At 35.0% G+C, this 25,769-nt stretch overlaps 1 protein-coding gene across 7 annotated transcripts in view; it reads left to right on the top strand.

The window, feature by feature from the left end:
* RNF13 (ring finger protein 13) overlaps nt 1-25,769 on the top strand; it is a 203,028-nt gene that overhangs the window by 159,871 nt on the left and 17,388 nt on the right. For all 7 annotated transcript variants that reach the window (XM_073232218.1, XM_073232219.1, XM_073232221.1 and 4 more), the window contains one exon: nt 9,801-9,894. In XM_073232218.1, the coding sequence (XP_073088319.1) occupies nt 9,801-9,894 (94 nt within the window). The remainder of the gene's footprint in view (nt 1-9,800; nt 9,895-25,769) is intronic.

Below are 25,769 nucleotides of genomic sequence, written 5' to 3'. Positions count from 1 at the left end.
AAGAATTAATATTGTTAAAATGGCCATTCTGCCTAAAGCAATCTACAGATTCAGTGCAATCCCTATCAAAATACCAACAGCATTCTTCAGTGAACTAGAGGAAATAGTTTTAAAATTCAGATGGAACCACAAAAGACCCTGAATAGCCAAAGCAATCCTGAGATGGAAGAACAATGTAGGGTGAATTACGCTCCCTGACTTCAAGTTCTACTACAAAGCCACAGTAATCAAGACAGTTTGGTACTGGCATAAGAACAGACGCATAGACCAGTAGAACAGAATAGAGAGTCCAGATATTAACCCAAGCATATATGGTCAGTTAATATACAATAAAGGAGCCATGGATATACAATGGGGAAATGACAGCCTCTTCCACAGCTGGTGTTGGCAAAACTGGAAAGTTACATGTAAGAGAATGAAACTGGATTACTGTCTAACCCCATACACAAAAGTAAACTCAGAATGGATTAAAGACCTGAATGTAAGTCATGAAACAATAACACTCTTAGAAGAAAACATAGGCAAAAATCTCTTGACTATAATAAACATAGGCAACTTTTTCCTGAACGCATTTCACTGGGCAAGGGAAACAAAATAAAAAGTGAACAAATGGGACTACATCAAACTAAAAAGCTTCTGTACAGCAAACAACACTATCAGAACAAAAAGGCATCCTACAGTATGGGAGAATATATTTGTAAATGACATATCCGACAAGGGGTTAACATTCAAAATATATAAAGAACTCATATGCCTCAATACCCAAAAAGCAAATAACCCTATTAAAAAATGGGTGGAGAATATGAACAGACAATTCTCCAAAGAATTGTGATGGCCAAGAGGCACATGAAAAGATGGTCCACATCACTAATTATCAGGGAAATGCAAATGAAAACCACAATGAGATAGCACTTCACGCCAGTTAGGATGGCTAACATAGAAAAGACTAGGAACAACAAATGCTGGCGAGGATGCAGAGAAAGGGGAACCCTCCTACACTGCTGGTGGGAATTCCACTTCTAGGAATTTACCCTAAGAATGCGGGAGCCCAGTTTGAAAAAGACATAGGCACTCCTTTGTTTATCACAGCACTATTTACAATAGCCAAGAAATGGAAGCAACCTAAGTGTCCATCAGTAGATGAATGGATAAAGAAGATATGGTACATATACACAATGGAATATTGTTCAGCCATAAGAAGAAAACAAATCCTACCATTTGCAACAACATGGATGGAGCTAGAGAGTATTATGCTCAGTGAAATAAGCCAGGTGGAGAAAGACAAGTACCAAATGATTTCACTCATCTGTGGAGCATAAGAACAAAGCAAAAACTGAAGGAACAAAACAGCAGCAGACTCACAGAACCCAAGAATGGACTAACAGTTGCCAAAGGAAAAGGGACTGGGGAGAATGGGTGGGAAGGGAGGGAGAAGGGGAATAAGGGGCATTATTATTAGCACACATAATATAGCGGGGGGGGGGCATGGGGAAGGCAGTATAGCACAGAGAAGACAAGTAGTGATTCTATAGCATCTTACTATGCTGACGGACAGTGACTGTAATGGTGTATGTGGTGGTGACGATAATAGGAAGAGTCTAGTAACCATAATGTGTAATTGTATATTAATGATACCAAAAAATAAATAAAACTAGCTCACCCCATAAAACTAAAGCTTTCCCTTATTTTCTGCTTTCTAAAATAGTGTTTTATATAATAGGGAGTATCTATTACAAAGTCATCTAGGTCTCCTGAACATTTTTATGTTACTTGAACATTCAGATGTTATCTACATGTTTATACTAAATTACATTTCCAAGAAATTGTGTATTTTGTCTGTTTTCAAGTATAGTGGCATAAAGGGATTCATAATATTTGTGAACTCATGTAATAACTTAAAGAGAATTTCTGTGTCTTTCAAAGAAGTGGACTTTGAGAGGTTTTTTTCCCCTTTCAGCAAACATTTATCTGCATCTACAATGAATGAACTAGGCACTGCACTAGGGTCTACAGATTCATCACTGAGGAGAATTGATGAAAGTCCATGATGCCAAGCAGCTTGTATTCCAGTGGAACTTACATTCTGAAGTCTTCACCTTCTTTTATTTATTTATTTGCTTTTATTTTGGTATCATTAATCTACAATTACATGAGGAACATTATGTTTACTAGACTCCCCCCTTCACTAAGTCCCCCCCAACATACCCCATTAGTCACTGTCCATCAGCGTAGTGAGATGCTGTAAAATCACTACTTGTCTTCTCTGTGTTGCACAGCCCTCCCCATGCCCTCTCCCGCATTATACATGCTGATTGTTAGACCCCCTTTCTTCTCGCCCCGCCTTCTCTCTCCCTTCCCACCCATTCTCCCCAGTCCCTTTCCCTTTGGTAACTGTTAGTCCATTCTTGGGTTCTGTGATTCTGCTGCTGTTTTGTCCCTTCAGTTTTTTCTTTGTTCTTATACTCCACAGATGAGTGAAGTCATTTGGTACTTCTCTTTCTCCGCCTGGCTTATTTCACTGAGCATAAATACCCTCTTTACCTTGCTTTTTATCTATCATGAATTTCTGCTCTAGCATCATTTTTTTTCCATCTACTTTGGATATTTTGCATTTGTTTTTCCTAGCATGTTCAGCTGAATGTTGATTAATTTTTTTCTTTAGAATATATGTTTAGGTTATAAATTTCTTTGACAATCACTTTAGCTTCATCTTGTAACTTTTGATAAGGAATATTTTTATTTCTATTTGACTTAAATTAAAAATTTTTTTTCATTGTTACACTGGATATTCTTTACCACTCTTGATGTTTTCATCCATGTGAAGGGGAAACTCAATTACTATAACTCCAAGCTCCTCCTTACCCTTTTTTTAAAAGGTATCATTGATATAAACACTTATGAAGGTTCCATGAAAAATACTGTGGTTACTACATTCACCCATATTATTAAGTACTCCCTGTACCCCATTGCAGTCACTGTCCATCAGTGTAGTAAGATGCCACAGAATCACTACTTGTCTTCTCTGTGCTACTTTTCTTTCTCTGAGCATATTTTCTTATTTTTTCTTTCTCTTCTTATTTCACTGAACATAACACCCTCTACCTCCATTTTTTCTTCTTATTTCACTAAGTGTAACACCCTCTAGCTCCATCCATGTTGTTGCAAATGGTAGGATATGTTTCTTTCTCATGGTTGAATAGTATTCCATGGTGTATATATACCACATCTTGTTTACCCATTCATCTACTGATGGACAGTTAGGTTGCTTCCATATATTGGCTACTGTAAATAATGATGCAATAAACATAGGTGTGTGTATGTCTTTTTGAATCTGAGAACTTGTGTTCTTTGGGTAAATTCCTTGGAGTGGAATTCCTGGGTTAAATAGTATTTCTATTTTTAGTTTTTTGAGGAACCTCCATATTGCCATCCACAGTGGTTGAACTAGGTTACATCCCCACCAGCAGCGTATGAGGATTCCCCCTTCTCTGCATCCTCCCCAGCATTTGTTGTTCCTAGTCTTTTCGATATTGGCCATCCTAACTGGTATGAGGTGATATCTCATTGTGGTTTTGTTTTGCATTTCCCTGATAATTTTGTTCTTTGGTAGTTTTTGATGAACAATTCAATTTCATTACTGGTAATTGGCCTGTTTAGATTTCCTGTTCCTTCCTGGGTCAGCCTTGGAAGGTTTTATTTTTCTAAAAAGTTGTCTATTTCTTCTATGTTACCCAGTTTGTTAGCAGAAAATTTTTCATAGTATTCTCTAATAATTCTTTGTGTTTCTGCAGTGTCCATAGTGATTTTTCCTTTCTCATTTCTGATTCTGTTTATGTGTGTAGACTCTCTTTTTTTCTTCATAAATTTGGCTAGGGGTTTATCTATATTGTTTATTTTCTCAAAGAATCAGCTCCTTCATTCATTGATTCTTTCTGTTGTTTTATTCTTCTTGATTTTATTTATTTCTGCTCTAATTTTTATTATGTCCCTCCTTCTACTGACTTTGGATCTCATTTGTTCTTCTTTTTTTAGTTTCATTAATTGTGAGTTTAGACTGTTCATATGGGGTTTTTCTTCTTTTCTGGAGTAGGCCTGTATTGCAATATGCTTCCCTCTTAGCACAACCTTCACTGTGTCCCACAGGTTTTGCAGTGTTGAATCATTGTTGTCATTTGTCTCCATATATTGCTTGATCTCTTTTTATTTGGTCATTGATCCATTGATTATTTAGGAGCATGTTGTTAAGCCCCATGTGTTTGTGGGCTTTTTTTTCTTTGCCTAACTTATTTCTAGTTTTATACCTTAATGGTCTGAGAGGCTGGTTGGCACTATTTCAACCTTTTTGAATTTACTGAGGCTCTTTTTGTGGCCTAGTATATGATCTATTCTTGAAAATGTTCCATGTGCACTTGAGAAGAATGTGTATCCTGCTGCTTTTGGGTGTAGAGTTCTGTAGATGTCTGTTAGGTCCATCTGTTCTAATGTGTTGTTCAGTGCCTCCATCTCCTTACTTATTTTCTATCTGGTTGATCTTTTCTTAGGAGTGTTTTGAAGTCTATTTTGTCTGATACAAGTACTGCAACTCATGCTTTTTTCTCCCTATTAGGTGCATGAAATATCTTTTTCCATCCCTTCACTTTTAGTCTGTGTATGTCTTTGGGTTTGAAGTGAGCCTCTTGTAGGCAGCATATAGACGGGTCTTCATTTTTTTATTCATTTAGTGACTCTGTCTTTTGATTGGTGCATTCAGACCATTTACATTTAAGGTGATTATTGATAGGTATGTACTTGTCATTGCAGGCTTTTTTCTTTACTGTCTAACAGTCTAACTTACCTCACTTAGTATGCTGTTACAAACACTATGTAAAGGTTCTTTTTTTTTTCCCCTCCTTTTTCTTCCTCCTCCATTCTTTATATATTAGGTATCATATTCTGTAATCTTTGTGTATCCCTTGATTGACTTCAGGGGTAGTTGATTTAATTTTGCATTTGCTTAGTAATTAATTGTTCTACTTTCTTTACTGTGGTTTTATTACCTCTTTTGACAGCTATTTAGCCTTTGGAACACTTCCATCTATAGCAGTCCCTCCAAAATACACTGTTGAGACAGTTTGTGGGAGGTAAATTCTCTCAGCTTTTACTTATCTGGAAATTGTTTAATCCCTCCTTCAAATTTAAATGATAATCTTGCTGGGTAGAATATTCTTGTTTCCAGGCCCTTCTGCTTCATTGCATTAAATACATCATGCCACTCCCTTCTGGCCTGTAAGGTTTCTTTTGAGAAGTCTGATGATAGCCTGATGGGCTGTCCTTTGTAATCTAATTTCTCTCTCTGGCTGCTTTTAATAGTCTGTCCTTATCCTTGGTCTTTGTCATTTTAATTATTATATGCCTTGGTGTTGTCCTCCTTGGGTCCCTTGTGTTGGGAGATCTATGCACCTCCATAGTCTGAGAGACTATCTCCTTCTCAAGATTGGGGAAGTTTTCAGGAATTTCCTCCTCCAAGACACTTTCTATTCCTTTTTCTCTCTCTTCTTCTGTTACCCCTATAATGCAAATATTGTCTTGTTTGGATTGGTCACACAGTTCTCTCAATATTCTTTTATTCCTAGACATCCTTTTTTCCCCTCTGTGCTGCAGTTCTTTGTATTCTTCTTATCTAATTTCTGTTTCATTTACCATCTCCTCTACTTCTTCTAATCTGATTTTGTATACTTCCATCTTATGTTTCACTTCAAATAGTGAATTCTTTAATGTTTATATCTCATTCCTGAATCCCTCCCTGAGTTCTTGAATATTTTTCTCTTGTTCCATGAGAATGTTTGATTTTTATTTTGAAATCTCTTTCAGGAAGATTGATGAGTTCAGTTTCACTTGGCCATCTTTCCGGTCTTTGTGAGATTTTGGTTTGTATCAGTTTCCTTTGATGTTTCATAATTGTGTGTGGCACCCTCTAGTGGCTATAAGCCCTATTCTCTGGAGCTTCTCCGCCCTGGGAGTGATGGTGGGGGTTGCATGCGAGCATTGCTCGTGCCTGTTGAGAGCAAAAAGCTCTGTTCTGCTTCCTGGCTTCAGTGCCTGCCTCAACTGTCAGAGCCAGTGGGCCGAGCATTGAGGGAGAAGCCTCTATGGTTTCCACTTGTAGCTGTTCTAGGTGGGGCCGCCCTCTGGCTGGCCTGGAGTAATAGTGGGGGCAGCCAGTTTGTGAGCTCTTACTGGCTGGGACGAAGGCACACCCGGCTGTGTATTGTGGTGGGGTCCTCGTAGCTGCAGCTGCATATCCAGCCAGGGGGATGGAGCGTCTGAAGCTCCTGAAATTTCCATACCTGCTGGGCATGGTGCACTCAGACAGTTTTGTCCGCCTGTTCTTTCTCCTGAGTAGCAAGCTCTGTGCAATCCTTGCCCCTTTAGCAGCCCTCTCACTCTTAGGAAGTCTCTCAGACTTCCTGCCTTTCCACAAGTGCCTGAAATCCAAGTATTTTGCCTGTCTTAGCTTTCTAACCCCACTAATCTCCAGAACATCATGTAATGTAGGTTTGTGCTCCCAGATCAGATCTCCAGGGCTGAGTGTTATGCAGTCCTAGGCCTCCACCCCATCTCCACTCCACTTCTCATCCTCCTTCCAGTGAGCTGGAGTAGGGGAAGGACTTGCATTCCTTTGGATCACAGCTTTGGTACTTAATCCTGTTCCTTGAGGTCTGCTGTTTTCCCCAGGTGTAGGCAGTCTGCTGCAGCCTTCTTTCCTGTTGCTCTTTCAGGATTAGATTATTTGCTCTATTTTCATATTACATGTGGATTTGGGAGGAGGTTTCTGTCTCACCTCTCATGCTACCATCTTTAATCTCCTTACCCTTTTATGTATTTGGTTTCAGGGGAAATAAACTAACATTTATTTTCTTCATTTTCTTACCCTGTATTTTCTTATCTTTACTTCTTGTCTGGTACATTTGGGAAGAATAAATTAGGGCATGCATGTCTCAGTTTTTCATTTCTCTTTTGACCAACCTGTGTCTAGGTCCTGTTCTGCAGATCTAGGTGAGGGAGAAGGGAAGGCCTACTCCATTCCAGTGTTGTCTTTGTATCTGGGCGGGTAAGGAATATAAATCTAAGGTTTACTAAAAAGTTCTGTTTCTTTCTCCACTGAGTTGGGTATTCCACTTGCCTCCCTGCATTCATGATCTTATTTCTTAGTGATCTTATTTAGAATCCATTTTTTTTGTTGATATATTTTTGAAACCCTTTTATTTAAAGAGACATATATAACTCATATAACATCATGTTGACCCATTTAAAGTTTACAATTCAGTGGTTTTTAGTGTATTCACAGAATTGTGCAGACATTACAATTGTCTATAATTTTTTGTGTTCTGTTTTCTTAGTTGGCACACAAGAGAACAGTATTGTCCACATTTACTGTTGTTTTAAATTTCCTGACAGTCAAATTAAAAAAGATAAAAAAGAAATGAGGTTAATGCTGTATTTATTTAACCTAGTCTAAAACGTATTTCAACATTCAATTAATATAAATAATAATAAAATGTATAAAATTCTTTTTGTACTAAATCTTTACAATCTGGTGTGTATTGTATACTTTTACAGCAGATCTCATTTGAGACTAGCCACATTGTCAGGCCTTAGTAGCACCATGTGCCTACTGGCCATCATATTTATTGTCCACATAGGTCTTACAGTCTTTATATTTTTTACCTGCTTGAACTGTAAATTACTGAGTTTGTGAATTTGTGCTTTTCTCCCAGAATTTCTTCATTTTGTAGGTGAAGTGTCTTTTTTTATCATTATGACTATCTCCTAATGATGATTTTTGTTTCAAATTCTGTTTTACTAGATACCCCAGCTTTTCTTTTGCTTAGCATTGTCATGGTATGTCTTTATCTGTCCCTTTATATTCTTACTTTTACTTCTTGTCTTAATGTGTCATTATGTTTTAATCTTGTGTCTTGTAAACAGCGTATGGTTGGAATGTTTTATTTATCCAGTATGATGCATTGTTTTAAAAAAATCTGGCAAATTTAATCCATTTATATTTTTGTGATTACACATATACTTGTACTAATTTACATTGTTTATTCTGCTGTTTTTTTTTCAATATGCAGATTTGGATCACTCAACTTCTTTTTCTCCTACTGTTTTGAAATCTTACATTGTATTGTTATTCTAGTGGTTACTGTCAAAACTTTAAAAAAATTTTTTTGAGGTATGATTAGCATATTTAAATTGTACAGTTTGGTAAGTTTTGACATAAATATATATACCTGTGAAACCACCACCATAATCAAGATAATGAAACACTGATTAGCTCAAAAAGTTTTCTCATACTCCTTGATAATACTTCCCTCTCACCCTTTTCAATTCCCCTTCATGTCCTCCTCCATCCCTAGGCAACCGCAGCTCTGCTTTTATGGATTAGTTTGCATTTTCTATAACTTCATATATATAGACTCATACACTATGAGTACTCTTTTGTGTTTGCCTTGTTTCTCTCAGGACAATCATTTTGAGAACCACGTATGTTAATGAGTATATTGATTATTCATTTTTATTTCTGAATTGTATTCCATTGTATAAATATACCACAGTTTTGTTTATCCATTCACCTATTGATGGGCATTTTGGTTGTTTCTGGTTTTGGGCTATTACAAATAAAGCTGGCATGGACATTTGTCTGAAAGTTGTTATATGGATGTATGCTTTCATTTCTATTGGGTACAACATGTAAGTTGGAGTCAGATGATTGAATCATATGGTAAATGTGTGTTTAAATTTGTGTTTAAATTTATAAGAAACCACTAAACTGTTTTTCCAAAGTGGTTGTATCCTTTTGCAGTCCTACAGTAGTGTATCAGAGGGCCAGTTTCTCCACTTCTATGCCAGTACTGATATAGTCAGTCTAATTTTAGTCATTCTGATAGGTGTATAGTGGTACTTGTGATTTGAATTTTTATTTTCCTATTGACTAATTTCATTGAACATCTCTTCAAGTTTATTTGCCATCTGTATATCCATTGGTGAAATGCTTATTCAGATATTTTGCCTATTTTTTTCTGTTGGGTCATTTTCTTATTGAGGTTTGAGTTCTTTATATACTCTAGATACAAATCCCTTATCAGATATGCAGTTTGCAAATGTTTTCTCCCACTTTGTGGCTTGTCTTATCTTTTAACAGTGTCTTTAGGGATAGAAGTTTTTAACATTGACATAGTCAAATTTGTCACATTTTTCTTTTATGGTTGTTGCTTTTGGCATTTGGTTCTGGCCCCATGGACTTCCATTTCATTCTTGCAAGCAGAGTAAAAAGAAAAAAAAGTTATAGTTAAAAATATTTTTTCTGTTTTATCCAGCATTCCTGAATGTTTGTATGTAGTACAGGTGTTCTGTATTCTGTCCACTTTGCTGCTAGAACCAAAAGTGCAGTGACTAATATGTGTATACTTGAAAATTTTATTTGTTTGTAACTTAAAGGAATTTCAATCCTCCCATTCTTCTTGATCCAGTGGAGTCTTTGTAACCCATGGTCTATCATTCATATTTTTGCTAACAGCTGTATGTTATTTACAATGTTTTTATCAGAGTAAATTAAAGAGAATTTAAGTCAATAAAAATGCAAAGGATAATTTATGGGGTAACTAATCAGCTATTAATTAATAATATTAATATTAGGATTTAAGTAAATTATTTGTAGCTGCTATCCAGAAACTTAAAAGATGTTTGTAGATTTTTTTGGCCATTTTCTGGTAGCATGTTTAATATGTGATTCTTTTTTTTTTTTATTTTATTTTTAGATCACAAAATTTGTCCAGGATAGACATAGAGCTAGAAGAAACAGACTTCGTAAAGATCAACTTAAGAAACTCCCTATTCATAAATTCAAAAAAGGTAAGTGAATATTTTTATTTTCTAAGTAATCATCCTTAGTTATTTAAGAATTCATGGTGTCTATACTCTAATACTACCTTCTGAGTCCTTGTTATATACCCTGCCTTGCCTAATAATCAGTTAATAATGAATGAATGAATGTGGGACATGGCCTTTTGCTGTGGTGTACTCTAGTGAATGCCAGGAAGGGGTATGTGGTCTGCAGAGAATTTAAAAACTGACAAAAATGCTTCTTATTATCAGTGGGTGCCAACAGTGGTGAAAGTACTTCTCTACAGCAGGGTGGTCATCTTCCTCCCACTCTCCTACCATAGACCAGTGTATTAACATTGCATTAACTAAACACAGTTAATAGTATTTCATTAACTAAACACATAGGTAGCTATTAATGTGTCAGTATTTTTAAATGTATCATCTCATTTAATTTCACATTTCTATGAAATGGGTACTATAATAGCTATTGTAGATGAAGAAATAGAGGGTCGAAGAGACAAAACTTTAGCAAATGTCATACAGCTGGGGAGGGATAGGTCTAATACTCTAGCCTGTGTACTTTCTCCTGCCTGTGCTTTAGAGAGTTCTTAGTGCAAGTACATGCTTTTGGCTAGTAGTTCCATACTTTGCAATTTTATATACCTGTAGAAATGTTCTGTTTTTCAGATGACCAGAGAAAAGGCATAGAGAGTAGAGAGGAGAAGTAGAGAAGAAGGCGTTAAAATTTAGTTCTCCCAAAGTTTTCCTTTACATTAATAAAATGGTTTTAAAACCCATCATTTACAATAACCATTATTTGAAATTATAATTTAATAACAAAAAAGGAGGAATCATATTAATACATTTATAAAAATGCCCTGCATTATGCAATATGTATTAAGTAAATTCATAGACCAGAAGTAGTTTGAGGAGTTGATTTAGGAATAGATGTCTTTTCCTCTGAGTAAGATAAGTACTATTGTAGGATTTTAAGCAGAGGAAACATAAAATCTAAATTAAATGTTACAAGATCTTTCTGTTGCTGTGTTAAGAATAGGGTCTAGAGGGTCAAGGGTATAAGCAGGAAGCTGAGAGAGCAGGTTATTGCAGTAATCCATGTGACATACGAATGTGTGTTAGACTAGAGTGGTAGCAGTGGAGGAGGTAGAGAAATCTTAAATTCTGGATATATTTGGAAGATGGAATACCCTGGATTTATTGATAGACTTTGATGTAAGGAGAGGAAACAAGGCTGACTGCAGATTTTTTGGTCTTAGCAACAAGAATGGCATTTACTTACTTAAGTAGAAGTAAGGATGGTTAATCAATTGTAGAGCAGGTTTGGGGGAAAATTTTGGGCAATTAGCTTTGGACATGTGGAATTTCAGATTTATAATTTATAAATGTAGAATTTATGTCTACTAAACATTATAAATGAGTCTAGTTTGAGAGAGAGGTCTGAACTGGAAATATTGGTATAAAGTGTATTTAAATGATGAGATTAGCAAGAGAATGAGTATAGATGGACAGAAGAATACCAAAGGCATTCTGGGGCATTGCAACATTAAGTGAGGAGAAAGGGGAATCAGCGGGAAAAACAGAAGAGTGTGATTTACCAGGAACCAAGTGATGCAGATCTGTTACGGAGCAGGGAGGGGAACCTGTGTCCAGTGCTCTTGATAGACCGGTAAGATGAGAGCTGACAACTGACCATTAGAGATTATTGATTATCTTGATGAGCAGTTTTGACAGAGTGGTCAGGCCAGAAACCTGATAGTGGTGGGTTTAAGAGAGAATGGAGGAGAGGAATTGAAGACAGATAACTATAGACAAAAATTTCAAGAAATCTAACTACAAAGAGGAACAAAGAAATGAGGTACTATCTGGTCGGTGAAGTTGGGTCAAGAAATACAAGCATATTTGTTGAAGGAAGTTGTTGATACAGGTGCTAGATGGGAGTATTGCTGTATTGTGTAATAGTGTCCTTGAGATAGTAAGAAGAGATGGAATCTGGTACACAAATAGGTGGACTGGCCTTAGATAGTAGCATGGAGAGTTGAGATAAGGGAAGGTGCAATGTGTGGTTGTCAAATACTGGTAGATGGGTATTTATGGTTGTGACTCTGTCGAAGTGTTCTTTATTTCTATTTTTCTCAGTGAAGTAGTTAACAGTGATCAACTGAAGATGAGGATGGGAGAGGAGAAGTTGGAAGTTTAATAACAGAGAAGTATAAAATATTGTAGTAGAGTAAGCAGGCAGATAGACTAGGGAAATATAATTACCTGGCAACCTGAACATCCCTTTAAGGTTCATGGTGATGAGCCAGTCAGCACAAATGTATTTTTTTCTCTAGCCATGTTCATCTGTGTGGAGTGGTATTTATCCTTCCCATCCCTTTTTTAAAAATGTGAAGTATAACATGTACACATAAAAGTTTATAAGACATGTGTTGCTGGAACCATTTAGTTCAAGAAATAGGATATTAATAGCACCCCAGAAACCATTGTGCCTTCTTCTGGATCATAATCCTTTCCTGTTCACTGAAGTAATCACTACTTGGTTTATGAAAATCATTTCATTTCCTCTCTTTTTTGTTTCACCCCCTGTGAATTGTTTCCACATTCCAAAACAATATGATTTAATTTTTCCTATTTTTGAATTGCATTTTTTTTGTTTTACCCCTTTTATTAACAGTTTGTTTTGGTGAAATTATCCCCTTTATTCCATGCATAGGTATTTCATTTCCATGGATTCTGTTGCATAAATAGGTTGATTTATTATTTATCCATTTTACTATTAACAGACATTTGGACTTTTTTTTTTCCCAGTTAAGGGCCATTATAGACCATGCTTTTAAGAACATTCTTACACATATATCCTGATGTTTATGAGCATGAATTTCTTTAGGGAATTATGTAGAGGTAGATTAGCTGGATCATAGGATATGTCTGTCTCAATTTTATTGGATAATGCCAAATCATTTCCAAAGTGATGATGGTACCAATTTATATTCCCACTAACAGTGTATAGCTGTTCCTGTTGTCCCCCATATTTACCAATATTTTGCTACTAATGGAGTTTTAAATTTTAGCCAATCTGATGGGTTTATAAAGATATTTCATAGTGGCTTTAATTTACATTTCTCTTCTTGCCAACAAGATTAAATATCTGTATGTATTTTTATTTGCCCATTAGATTTTCACTTTCATTAAGTACCTTTCATGCCATTTTTTAGTTGGCTTGTCTTCCCTCTGCGCCCCATTTCCATATGTAGGAGAAATTCTTTCAATGTTCTTAAAACCCCTGTCCTGGAATTGTGTGTAGCAATTCAGTCCTTCACTGTTTTTATATTTTTTCACTGAAGTCTTCTAGTTTGTGTCTTATTTTTTCATAGGACTAAAGTTCTTTTCTTTTATGGTGATGTTTTTGCATGTTTTAAAAGAACTTCTTCCTTGCCCCAAGATCATATAGATATTATATTGTCTTCTGCAAGCTTTATAGTTTTAAAGCCTTTCATATTTGGATATTTAATCCACCTGAACTGATTGTTTAAAATGGGGGTCCACTTTAGGTTGTTTCAATTTGATATTTTATAAAAGGACACCCAGAGCTAATTATTAAGAATACACACTGTTGTGCAGTCTCATCTCTGACATAAATCAGTGTCCATGTATGTACTGGTTTGTTTAGGACTTTTCTTGGTCTTACTGTTTATTCTTACATCAGGTTTACAGTATCTCAATTACTATAGGTGTACATTAAGTTTTGGTATCTGATACAGTTAGTCCTTCCACTTTGTTCTTCTTCAACAGTTTTTAACTATTCTTAACATTTTGCATTTCCATGTAAAATTTAAAATCAGCTTGTCAATGCCATCCCACCTTCAAACATAAAAACCTAACTCCTATACTTTTTTTTGTAGTAAAATACAGAACATAGAATTTTCTATTTTAACCATTTTTAAGTGTGCAGTTTGGCGACATTAAGTACATTCACATTGTGCAATCATTAGCACTATGCATTGCCAGAATTTTTTATAAAGCCCAAACTGAAACTCTGTACTCAATAAACAATAACACCTCATTTCTTCATCCCCCCCATCCTATTGTAACTACTGTTCTACTCGCTGTATGAATTTGACTACTTTAGTCACTCCACATAAGTGGAATAGTAAGTGACTGGCTTATTTCACTTAGCATAATGTCCTCAAGGTTCAACCATGTTGTACCATGTATCAGGATTTTCTTCCTTTTCAAGATTGAAGACATTTATAATATTCTGTATATACCACATATTGTTTATCCATTCATCTGTTGATGGATACTTGGGTTGCTCCCACCTTTTGGCTATTGTGAATAATGCTGCTCTGAACATAGTATACACATAGCTTATCTGTTCGAGTTTCTGTATTCATTTCTTTTTGGTATATACCCAGAAGTGTAATGGCTGGATCATATGGTAAATCTGTTATATTTTTTTGAGGATTACCCTACCATTTGCTATAGTGGTTCCATCATTTTAAATTCGCACCAGCAGTGCACAAGGGTTCTGATTTCTCTACCTACTTGTCAACACTTGTCATATTCTGTTTTTTCAATAATAGCCATCCTAATGGATGTGACCTTGTATCTCATTGTGGTTTTGACTTCCATATCCTATGGTTAATACTGTTGAGCATCTTCTCATATGCTTATTGTCTAGTTGTCTGTCTTTGGAGAAATGTCTTTTGAAGTCCTTGACCTTGTATTCTTCCTTAACCTTTTGGAAAATAATTTCAAATTAAAAAAAACAAAAACAAGCTTTTCTTCAAAATTAAAAAGCTTTTGCTCTGAGAAAGACTGTGTTAAGAAAACCTTGCATGAATAGTACAAAGAACACCCATATACCCTTTACCCAGATTCACCTATTACTTAAATATATTAGTTTCTATAGGATTGCCATAAGAATGTACCACCAAAAAAAAAAAAAAAAAAAAAAGGAATGTACCACAAACTAGGCAGCTTAAGGCAACAGAAATTTTCTCACAGTTCTGGAAACTAGAATTCCAAAATCGAGTTGTTGGCAAAGTTGTTTCCTCCTAAGGCTCTAGGGAAGGATCTTTCCTTGCTTCTTATGGTTTTTGGTGGTTGCTGGCAATCCTTGTCTTGGCTTGTGGCAGCATAACTCCAGTCATCTTCACATGCTTCTCTTCACTGTCCGTGTATATATGTGTCTGTATTTCCCTTTTTTATAAGGACATCCAGTATAACCTCAGTTTTTCTACAAATCTTAAACTACTTTATATAACCTAATTTTAACTTGATTACATCTAAAATACTCTATACCCAAATAAGGTAACTTTCACAGGTTCCATGGAACATGAATTTTTGGAGGCCACTAGTCAACTCATTGCTTTATCATTTTTGCTCTCCCTGTTCCTCTTTATATATATATGTATGCATACGAAATACTGATTTGAGACTAAGTTACATACATCATGATACTTTATCTTGAAATATTTTCATGTGTATTTCTTAAAAATAAGGAGATTCTTTTACCATTTGTTGATGGACTATTTTAGTCTAATTTATTGTCCTTTTTCCAGTTTTGTCAATTGTTCAAAAAAGGTTCCTTTATAACATTTTTTTCTCCCAGTATAGTGTCCGGACTATTATACCTATTGCATGTAGTTACCATATTTCTTCAGGTTTCTTTAATATGAACTTATTCTTCAGCCTTTCTTTGTCTTTTATGACATTGATATTTTTGAATAATACAGTGTCCCTGCCTTTTGTTAAAAAAAATTTTGTTTTTGAATAGACTTTATTTTCAGAGCAGTTTTAGGTTTGTGGAAAAATTGAGTAGAATGCTGCTCCTCCTTACTATTGCCCCCAATATTATTGTCTTTCACTAGTGTGGTATATTTGTTACCACTGATGAATAAATACTGATACATTATTAACTAAAATACAGTGTTCATCCTTTTCAGTTTAGAATCCTTTGCTTTCTTTTTCTTTTCCAACTGCCCTGGTATAGTATTGAATAGCAGTGGTGAAGATGTGCATCCTGGTCGTTACTGATCTTGGGAAGAAAGCTATCAGTCTTTCACCATTGAGTATGATGTTAGGTGTATGCTTTTCAAAAATGCCCTTTATCATGGTGATAAAATTCTCTTTTATCTAAATTCATTTTTTGGCATGTCCGATTGTTCTGGCAGCATTTGTTAAAAAGGCTATTCTTTTTCCCTTGCTCTATTGTCAAATAGCAGTCAACTACATTTGTGTGGATCTGTCTACTTCTGGGCTTTCTATTCTGTCCCGTTTACCTACACATATATGCTTTCACCAATTCCATACTGTCTTGATGATTGTAGCCTATAAATGAGTCTTGAAGTGGGGTAGTGTCAGTCCTTTAGCTTTCTTATCCTTCAGTATTTTGTTGGCTGTTCTGGTGTTTTGCTTTTCCATATAAATTTTTTAATTGGTTTTCAACATAGAAAAAAAGTGCTGGGATTTGGATTGTGTTGAATCTGTGATCCAGTGGGAATCCCACTTGGTTGTGGTACATAGTTTTTTTTATACACTGTTGGGTTTGATTTGCTAATATTTTGTTGAGAATTTATCATCTGTGTTCATGAGAGATATTAGTACTTTCCTTTCTTGTAACCTCTGTCTGGTTTTGTATTGGGGTAGTGCTGGTCTCATAATATGAATTAGGAAGTATTCCCTCTGCTTCTGTTTTCTGGAAGAGATTGTAAAGTATTGGTATCATTTCTTCCTTAAGTGTTTGGTAGAATTCACTTGTGCAACCGTCTGGGTCTAGTGCTTTCTGTTTGGTAGATTATTATTGATTCTGTTTCTTTACTAAGATATAGGCCCACTCAGATTTTCTATTTTTCTCCTCTTGTGAGTTGTTAGATTGTACCTTTCAAGAAGTTGGTCCATTTCATCAAATTTTGTGAGCATAGAGTTCTTCACATTATTCCTTTATTACTCTTTTAATAAACATGGAATCAGTAGTAATTACCTTGCTTTCATTTCTGATATTAATTTCTTTTCTCTTTTTTTCTTAGCTTGGATAGAGGCTTATCAATATTACTGATTTTTTTAAAGAACCAGCTTTTGGTTTCATTGATTTTTCTCTATTGGTTTCATATTTTTAATTTCACTAATTCCTGTTCTAATTGTTATTTCTCATGCTTTCTTTTTCTAGTTTCTAAGGTGGAAGCTTAGATTATTGATTTTAGATCTTTATTCTTACCTAATACATACATCCAGTTTTATGAATTTCCCTCAAGCATTGCTTTCCACAAATTTGGATAAATTTTATTTTCATGTTCATTTACTTAAAAATATTTAAAAATTTCTCTTAAGGTTTCTCCCTTAATCCATGTATTGTTTTGAAGTGTGTCATTTAATCTCCAACTAGTTTGGAATTTTCCAGCCCTCTTTCTGATACTGATTTCTAGTTTAGTCCCATTGTGGTCTGAGAACAAATACTGTCCAATGTCTTTTAATTTGTTCAGGTGTGTTTTATTCAGAATGTGATTATCTTGGTGGATATTCCATGTAGGCTTGAGAAGAATATATAGTCTGCTTCTAACTGGATGTATGTTAGTTATATCCAGTTGAATGATGATCCTGTTGAATTCATATGTATCCTTACTCATTTTCTACTTACTGGATCTGTCCATTTCTGATTAGAGGGGTGTTGAAGTCTCCAACTATAATAGTGGATTCACCTGTAATATTAGTTTTCACCTTATGTATTTTTGATGCTCAGTTTTTAGGCACATGCATATTAAGGATTTTTATGTATTGCAGTATTGACCCCTTTATTAGTAATGCCTCTCTATCTCTGATAACTTCCCTTGCTCTGAAGTCAGCTCTGTCTGAAATTAATATAGTTACTTTGCTTTTTTTTTATTAGTGTTATAGGCATTTGTCTTACTCTGTTCGAGCTGCTGTGACAAAAATACCATATAGTGGGTGGCTTAACAGACAGTTATTTCTCACAGTCATGGAGCCTGGAAAGTCCAAGATCAAGGGGCCCACAGATCTGTTGTCTGGTAAGGGCCTGCTTTGTGGTTCATAAGACAGCTTTCTTCTCACTATATCCTCATATGATAGAATGAGTCAGGGAGCTCTCTCTGGAGTTTTCTTTTATAAAGTCACTAATACCATTCATGAGAGCTCTACCCTTATGATCTAATCACCTCCCAACCCCACTCCCCCCACCGCAACCAAATACCAACACATTGGGGATTAGGCTTTAAAATATGAATTGGGGGCAGAGATACATTCAGCCTAAAGCAGCATGGTGTATACCTTTCTTCATCCCTTTACTTTTAATCCATCTTTATATTTAAAATGGGTTTCATATAAACACCCAGGTTGGCTCTCCCTTATTTTTCGATCCACTTTGGTAATCTCTTCTAGTTGGTGTATTTAGTCCCACTGACATTTAAGGTGACTGTTGGTGGAGTTGAGTTAACATGCACGATGCTTGTTACTATTTTTTCTTGCCCTAATTCTTTGCTCCTGTTCTTGTCTTCCACTCTTTTCCTGCCTTTTATGGTTTTAACTGAGCACTTGATATGGTTCTGTTTTCTCTCCGTACATTAATTATAAATTTCTCCTATTTTTTTTTGTTGCCGTCGAGTTTGCACTATACTGTAGTACAGTATAGCATTCATTATATTATTGTTTATAAATAATCTAAGTGCTCTTTAAAATACTGTACTGCTTCATAAGTAATAAAGTACCTTACAGTAATAAGATATTCCTAATTTCTCTTTCAACTATCCCTTGTATTGTTGCTGTCATTCATTTCATGTATTGTGTAAACATATAAACATCGATAAACAGACATTACTGTTATTTTCAACAAACTATAATCTATTAGCTCAATTAAGAAAAATTAGTTTTCATTTTACCTTCACTTATTCCGTCTCCAATGCTGGTTCTTTTCATTATGTAAATTTTCATTTTTTCTATGGAATTTTAACATTTTTTAACAGTGCTTGTAAGGCGGGTGTACTGGCAACAAATTTGCCCTGTTTTTGTTGGTCTGAGAAAGACTGTTTTACCTTCACTTTTTTTTTTTTTTGGTTTAAATTTTATCTTTTTATTGTAGTTAGAAAAACATGTAACATTAAATTTACTAACATTTATTTTTAAGTGTAGTGTCAAATATATAATGTTGTTGTACTATAGAGCTCTAGAACTTTTATCTTGTAACACTGGAACTGTACTCATTAACACTAACTTCCCCTGTCCCCTTCCCCCAGTTCTTAGTAACCACTTTTCTTCCTTCTATTTCTATGCTTTTGAATACTTTATATAATCCATATGAGTGGAATAATACATTGTTTGTCATTTTGTGACTGGCTTATTTTGCTTAACATACTGCCTTCTAGGTACATCCATGTCATAGTATGTGACAGAATTTCCTTCTTTTTAAAGGTTGCATAATACTCTTGTATGTATGATAGCACATTTTCCTTATATATGCATCTGTTGGTTGACATTGGGTTGCTTCTGCCTCTTGACTGTTGTGAATAAGGCTATGAATATGGGTGTGCATATATCCCTTTGAGACCCTACTTTGAATTCTTTTGGATATATACCAAGAATTGGGATTGCTAGATGATGTAATAATTCTATTCTTAATTTTGGGGAGAACTTCTGTACTGTTTTCCATAATGATTGTGCTATTTTAGATTCCCACCAACCACACACAAAGGTTTTAACTTTTCCACATTCTTGCTAACAACTTATTTTCTGTTCTTTGATAGTAACTGTCCTGACTGGTGTGAGGGTATAGCTCTGTTACTCCAGGAGGAGGGGGTTCCCTGCCTGGTGCAAGTTCCCTGTAGATTTGATGAGATTGAATACAGGCAAGGGCAGGAAGTTAAGGATTTAAAGGGGATTTTATTCTCATGTCAGTAGGTCTCAGTCTCTTGTCCATTCTGGCTTCCCTCCTCTGCTCTCCCAAGTTCCTTGCTCCCATGCTGGGACTTAATGCTCCCAGCAGCACTAGGGTGCCAAGGGTACTGCTTTCTCCCCGCTCTCCTGGTGACCCTCTCCTTCCCAGCCCCTAGCATCCAGAGGAACTCTGTGGGCACATCTCTGCTGACTGCTGGACGCCTGACCAATTTGGTACCAGGAACTGAGGGGAGGAGAGGATGGGTATTTCTTTCCCACCCCTCCCCTGGGCTGCTACTCCTGTGACTGACCAGCCGCTCTACCTCCAGTAAATATCCCATAGATGTGCAAACAGGCTCTTAACGTGTATATATACAGTGGACGCTATTAAGGCCAGGCAGGAATCCTTGTCAGAAATTTCCATTTGCTCCACAAGGTCATTGTGGTTTTGATATACATTTTCCTAATGATTAATGATATTATCTATTTCTGTGCCATTTGTATATCTTCTTTGGGAAATGTTTATTCATGTCCTTTACCCAATTTTTAATTGGATTATTTTTGTTGTCACTGATAAGTTGTAGAAGTTTATATGCACACACACACATATATATACACACACACACACAGTGTGTGTGTGTGTGTATATATGATTTGCAGTTATTTTCTAGGTTGCTTTTTCACTCTGTTGGTTTTCTTCTTTATTGCACACAAGTTTTTAAGCTTGGTGTAGTTTTTATTTTCTTTTGTCTATTCTTTATTTTGTTTCCTGTACTTTTGGTGTTATATCTAAAAAATCACTGCCAAATCCAATGTCTTGAGGATTCTTGTTTTATTTTAGGAGTTTAAGAGTTTTAGGTCTTTAGTTTAGGTCTTCAATCAATTTTGAGTTATTTTTTATCTATGGGCCCAGCTTCATTCTTTTGCATGTGGAAAGGTAATTTCCCCAGCACCATTTGTTGAAAAGACTGTCCTTTCTCCATTGTGTAGTCTTGGAATGCTTGTCAAAAATTATTTGACTGTATATACAAGAGTTCATTTCTGGGTTCTCTATTATTTTCTTTGGTCCATATATCTATTTTTATGCCAGTACCACCATCTTACTACTGTTGCTTTATAGTAAGATTTGAAATCACAGTTTGAGGCCTCCAACTTTGTCTTCTTTAAAGGTTGTTTTGACTGTTTGGTGTACTTTGAGATTCCATATGAATTTTCAGATTTTTTTTTCCATTTTCTGCAAAAAATGCCATTTTGATTTCGATGGAGACTGCATTGAATCTTTAAATCACTTTGGATAGTGTGGGTATTTTAATAATATAAAGTCTTCCAATCCTTGAGCACAAGATATCTTTCCATTTATTAGTAACTGCTTTGGTTTCTTTTAGCAGTATTTTATAGTTTCTAGGGTACAGGTCTTTCGCCTCCTTGATTAAGTTTATTTCTAAGTATTTTACCTGTTTTGATGCTATAATAAATGGGGTTGTTTTCTTAGTTTCCTTTTGGGGTTTGGTCCATTGTTAGTGATAGAAATACAACCAATTTTTTATTTTGTACCCCATAAGTTTGCTGAATTCATTTATTAATTCTAACAGCTTTTCTTGGAAATTGTTATGGTTTCCTACAAGTAAAATCAAGTCATCTGCAAATCAAGATAATCGTTCTTCTTTCTTTCCAGTTTATATTCCTTTTCTTGTCTGATTGCTCTGGCTGGGACTTTGGGCATCCTTGACCTTTCCTGATCTTTTCCTGTTGCATATGATATTAGCTGTCGGCTTTTCATATATGGTTCAATACATTATGTTGAGGTAGTTTCCTTGTATTCCTATTTGTTGAGAGGTTTGCTTTTTTTTTTTTAAATTATGGAAGGGTGTTGAATTTAGTCAAAAGTCTTTTCTTCATTAGTTTGGATGGTCACGTGTTCTTTCCTTCATTTTGTTAGTATGGTGTATTACATAAAATGATTTTTGTATGTTGCTTTGCATATGCATCCTCGTATTCCATATATAAATCTCACTTGGTCATGGTGTATGATCCTTTTAATGTGCTGTTGAATTCAGTATAATAGTATTTTATTGAGGATTTTTGCATCAGTATTCAACAGGGAATTTGGTTTGTAATTTTCTTGTGTCTTTGATTTTAGTATCAAGATAATACTGGCCTCATAGAATGAGTTTGGGAAGGATTGATGTTAATTCTTCTTTGAATGTTTGGTAGAATTTATTAATTAAGCCATCTGGCTCTGGGATTTTCTTTGTTGGGAGGTTTTTAATTACTGCTTCAATCTTTTCACTAGTTATAGGTCTATTCAGATTTTTTATTTCATGGTTCAGTCTTAGTTACCCAATTTTTTGGTGAATAATTGTTCATATGGTAATTTCTTTTAGTCCTTTTTATTTTTGTGACATCAGTTGTAATGTCTCCTTTTTCATTTATAATTTTAGTTAATAGTTGTCTTTTTTTTGGTTTTTCTAGTTAATGGTTTGTCAGTTTTGTTGATCTTGTTAGCAAACCATCTCTTGGTTTCATTGATATTTTTCCTATTCTTTTTTTTAATTCCTTGTTTCATTTATTTGTTTTAATCTTTGTTATTTCTTTTTGTACTTTGGGTTTAGATTGTTCTTCCTTCCTTCAGGTGTTAGGTTAAGTTGTAGATTTGAGATCTTTATTCTTTAAACATTTATGCTGGTATAAACTTCCCTTAATACTGCTTTCACTGTATCCCATAAGTTTTGGTATATTGTTTTCATTTTCGTTTGTCTCCAGACTTTTCTAAATTTTTTTGTGATTTCTTCTTTGGCCTATTAGCCATTTAAGAATGTGGTGTTTAGTTTCCACATATATGTGGATTTTCCTGGTTTTCTTCTATTTGGTTCTAGTTTCATTCTCTTGTGTTGGAGAAGGTACTCTGTGTAATTTAAATCTTCTTAAATTTGTTAATATTGTGAGCCTAACATATGGTCTATCTTGGAGAATGTTTGCTCCATGTGCTCTTGAGAAGAATGTATATTCTGCTGTTATTGGTTGGAATGTTCTTTATATGTCTGTTTGGTACAATTGGTTGATAGTGTTGTTCCTGTCCTGTTTCCTTATTAACTTCTGTGTGGCTATTCTATCCATATCTGAAAGTAGGGTATTGAAGTTTCCTACTACTACTGTGTTGCTCTCTGTTTCTCCCTTTAGTTTGTCAGTGTTTGCTTCATATATTTGGGTATTCTAATGTTAATTTGTGTATATGTTTATAATTGTTGTATCTTCTGGTGAATTGACCCTTTATTATTATATAATGTCTTTGTCTTTGAGATAGTTATCTTAAACTGTTTTATCTGATATGTGGGCTCACCCCTGCTCTCTTAGGCTCCCACTGCATGGAATATCTTTTTCCACCCTTTCACTTATATACTATATGTGTTCTTAGAGGTAAAATGAATTTCTTTTAGATAGGGTATAGTTGGATCTTGTTTGTTATCCATTTAATGAATCAGTCTGCTTTAATTGGTGCATTTAATCCATTTATATTTAAAGTAATTGCTGATAGAGAAGGTCTTATTATTGGAATTTTGTTGTTTCCTGTGTATTTGGTAGCTTTTTGTGTTTCTTTTCTTCTCACTTTCTTTGTGTCTTACTAATTTTTTTATAGTGACAGATTTTGATTTCCTTTTCATTTCCCTTTGTGTATATTCTTTTATTATTTTCTTTGTGATTACCATTGCAAATTAAACATCTTCAGAGTTATACAGTACATTTTAATCTGGTAACTTCAATCCTATCTAAAAACTCCTTTACATCTTTGCCTCTTCCCATCTTGTGTTTTACACAAATTGTTTTTATATTGCATGTATCCATTAACATTGATTTATAGTTTATGCTTTAAAAAAAGTCCTTACAAGATGTTTCTGTGACTTACCTAAATTGCAATACTACAGGGTTCTATATTTGTCTGTATATTTACCTTTACTAGACAATTTTACATTTTCATGTGGTTATGTACTGCTATATATTGTCCTTTTGCTTCAGTTTGCAATTTTTGTAGGGCAGATGGTGATGAACTTTGTTTTGTTTTTTAAGTTTGGCAAAGTCTCAATTTCTCCTTGTTACTGGAAATTTTTTGCTGGATACAGTATTTTTGGTTGGCAGTTATTTTCACTCAGTACTTCAAACATACCCTCCTACTCTCTTCTAGTCTGACAATTTCTTGATGAGAAACATTGATAATCCAAAAGGAATTCCTTTGTGTGTTGAGTTGCTTTTCTTTTGCTACTTTCAAGATTCTTTATCTGTGAATTTTGACAGTTTGATTATGATGTGTCTTGATACACGTCTCTTTAGACTTATCCTCATTGGAGTTCTTTGGTTTTTAATTTGTAAGTCCATTTCTCTCCCCACATTTGGAAGAACATTTTTGGCTATTATTTCTTGAAATAGGTTCTCTGCCCCTTTCACTTCCTTCTCCTTTCTGGGACTCCAGTAATTGATATGTTGCTTTGCTGGATGGTATCCCATAAATTCTTTAGGCTCTCTTCAATTTTCTTCAGTCTCTTTTTACTTTTGCTTCTCTGCCTCACTAATTTCAAAAGTCCTGTCTTCAAATTCACTGAATTTTTTCTTTTGTTTGGTCAAGTTTACTTCTGAATTCCTCCATTAAAATTTTCAATTCAGTTACTGTAGTCTCCAGTTTCAGAATTTGGTTTCTCATAGTGGATATCTTTTTTTTTTTATGCACTATTTTCTTATACTGTTCAGTTGTCTATCTGTACTGTCTTTTAATTCACTGAGGATCTTTTTGACAGTATTTTTTAATTCTTTGAAAATTCATGTATCTCCATTTTTTTAAGGGCATTTGAAGAATCAGCTCTCCTAGACCTCATAGTCTGGTTTCAAACAGGGAGGAGTGTTTCCTCTCAGCATACTTAGATGTTGGGAAGCATCTCAAGCCTTTTCTGGGTACATCCTCACTTGACTTTTGTGTGTAACCTCCCATTCAAAAGGTTTGCTGGTTACTGCTCAGTGTCTCCCCATGGTGTCTGCATACAATATTGCAGCCTTTCTAGTGCTGTAGTAAATTGCAGTACTGGAGCTCTACCTAGTGTGTTTTTGTATTATTGCAGACTAATGCATGATTGTCAATACTTGGATACCTCAGGACAGAAATTGTTCCTTTGGGCAGTTTCCCTAAAATTCTGGCATCAGACATACATTTGTATGTAGACCTTTCCTTTCCTAGGTAGAAGACAGGAGTTGGTGGTTTCCTCCCAAACGTGTCATCCCAAGAAAGAGGGCCTCTGGCATGAGAGAGTGGACAATGTTATGCATTTTCTTATTGGGCTTTGACGATGACTTCACCCTTGCCTGGGATGTGGGAACCTTTTAACTGTTTTTTGGATTCCTCACAGAGGCATTTGGTCTATTTGTTATTAAGTTTGTGTCTGCTGGTGGAAGGCAGATCTAGGGTTTCCTGTTCTGCCATATTGCTGATGCCACTCTTCTCCTTCACTTTTGATGGATAATTTTGCAGGGTATGGAATTTTACATTGGTGGTTTTTTGTTCCCTCAATACTAATTATATCACTCCACTCTCTTCTTGCTTTTATGGTTTTTGAGGAGTCAGGTTAATTCTTTTCATTGTTCCTGGATAGGTAGGGTGTTTTTTCCTCTAGCTTCTTACAAGATTATTTTTTGTCTTTGATTTTCTGCATTTTGAATATGATATGCCTAGGCATAGTGTTTTTTGGCATTTTCCCAGCTTGTTTTCTGATCTTCCTGGATTTTTAGTTTGCTGTCTTACACTAACATGGGGGAATTATTAATCATTATCTGTTTTTATTATTAATTAATTATTAAATTTATATAATTTAATTTTTTAATAAAAAAATCTGTTTTATTATTAATCAAATACTGTTTTTGCTCTTTTCTCCTTCTCCCTCTGGTATTACCATAATGCATATGTTATTCCTTTTTTTCTGGTTCCCCTACAGTTCGTGGGTATTATGTTCTGTTTT

The sequence above is a fragment of the Manis javanica genome, chromosome 3 (assembly GCF_040802235.1).
Source record: "Manis javanica isolate MJ-LG chromosome 3, MJ_LKY, whole genome shotgun sequence".
Lineage (NCBI taxonomy): Eukaryota > Metazoa > Chordata > Mammalia > Pholidota > Manidae > Manis > Manis javanica.
The sequence above is the reverse complement of the archived record's forward strand: the minus strand, read 5'-3'. Positions and strand labels throughout refer to the sequence as shown.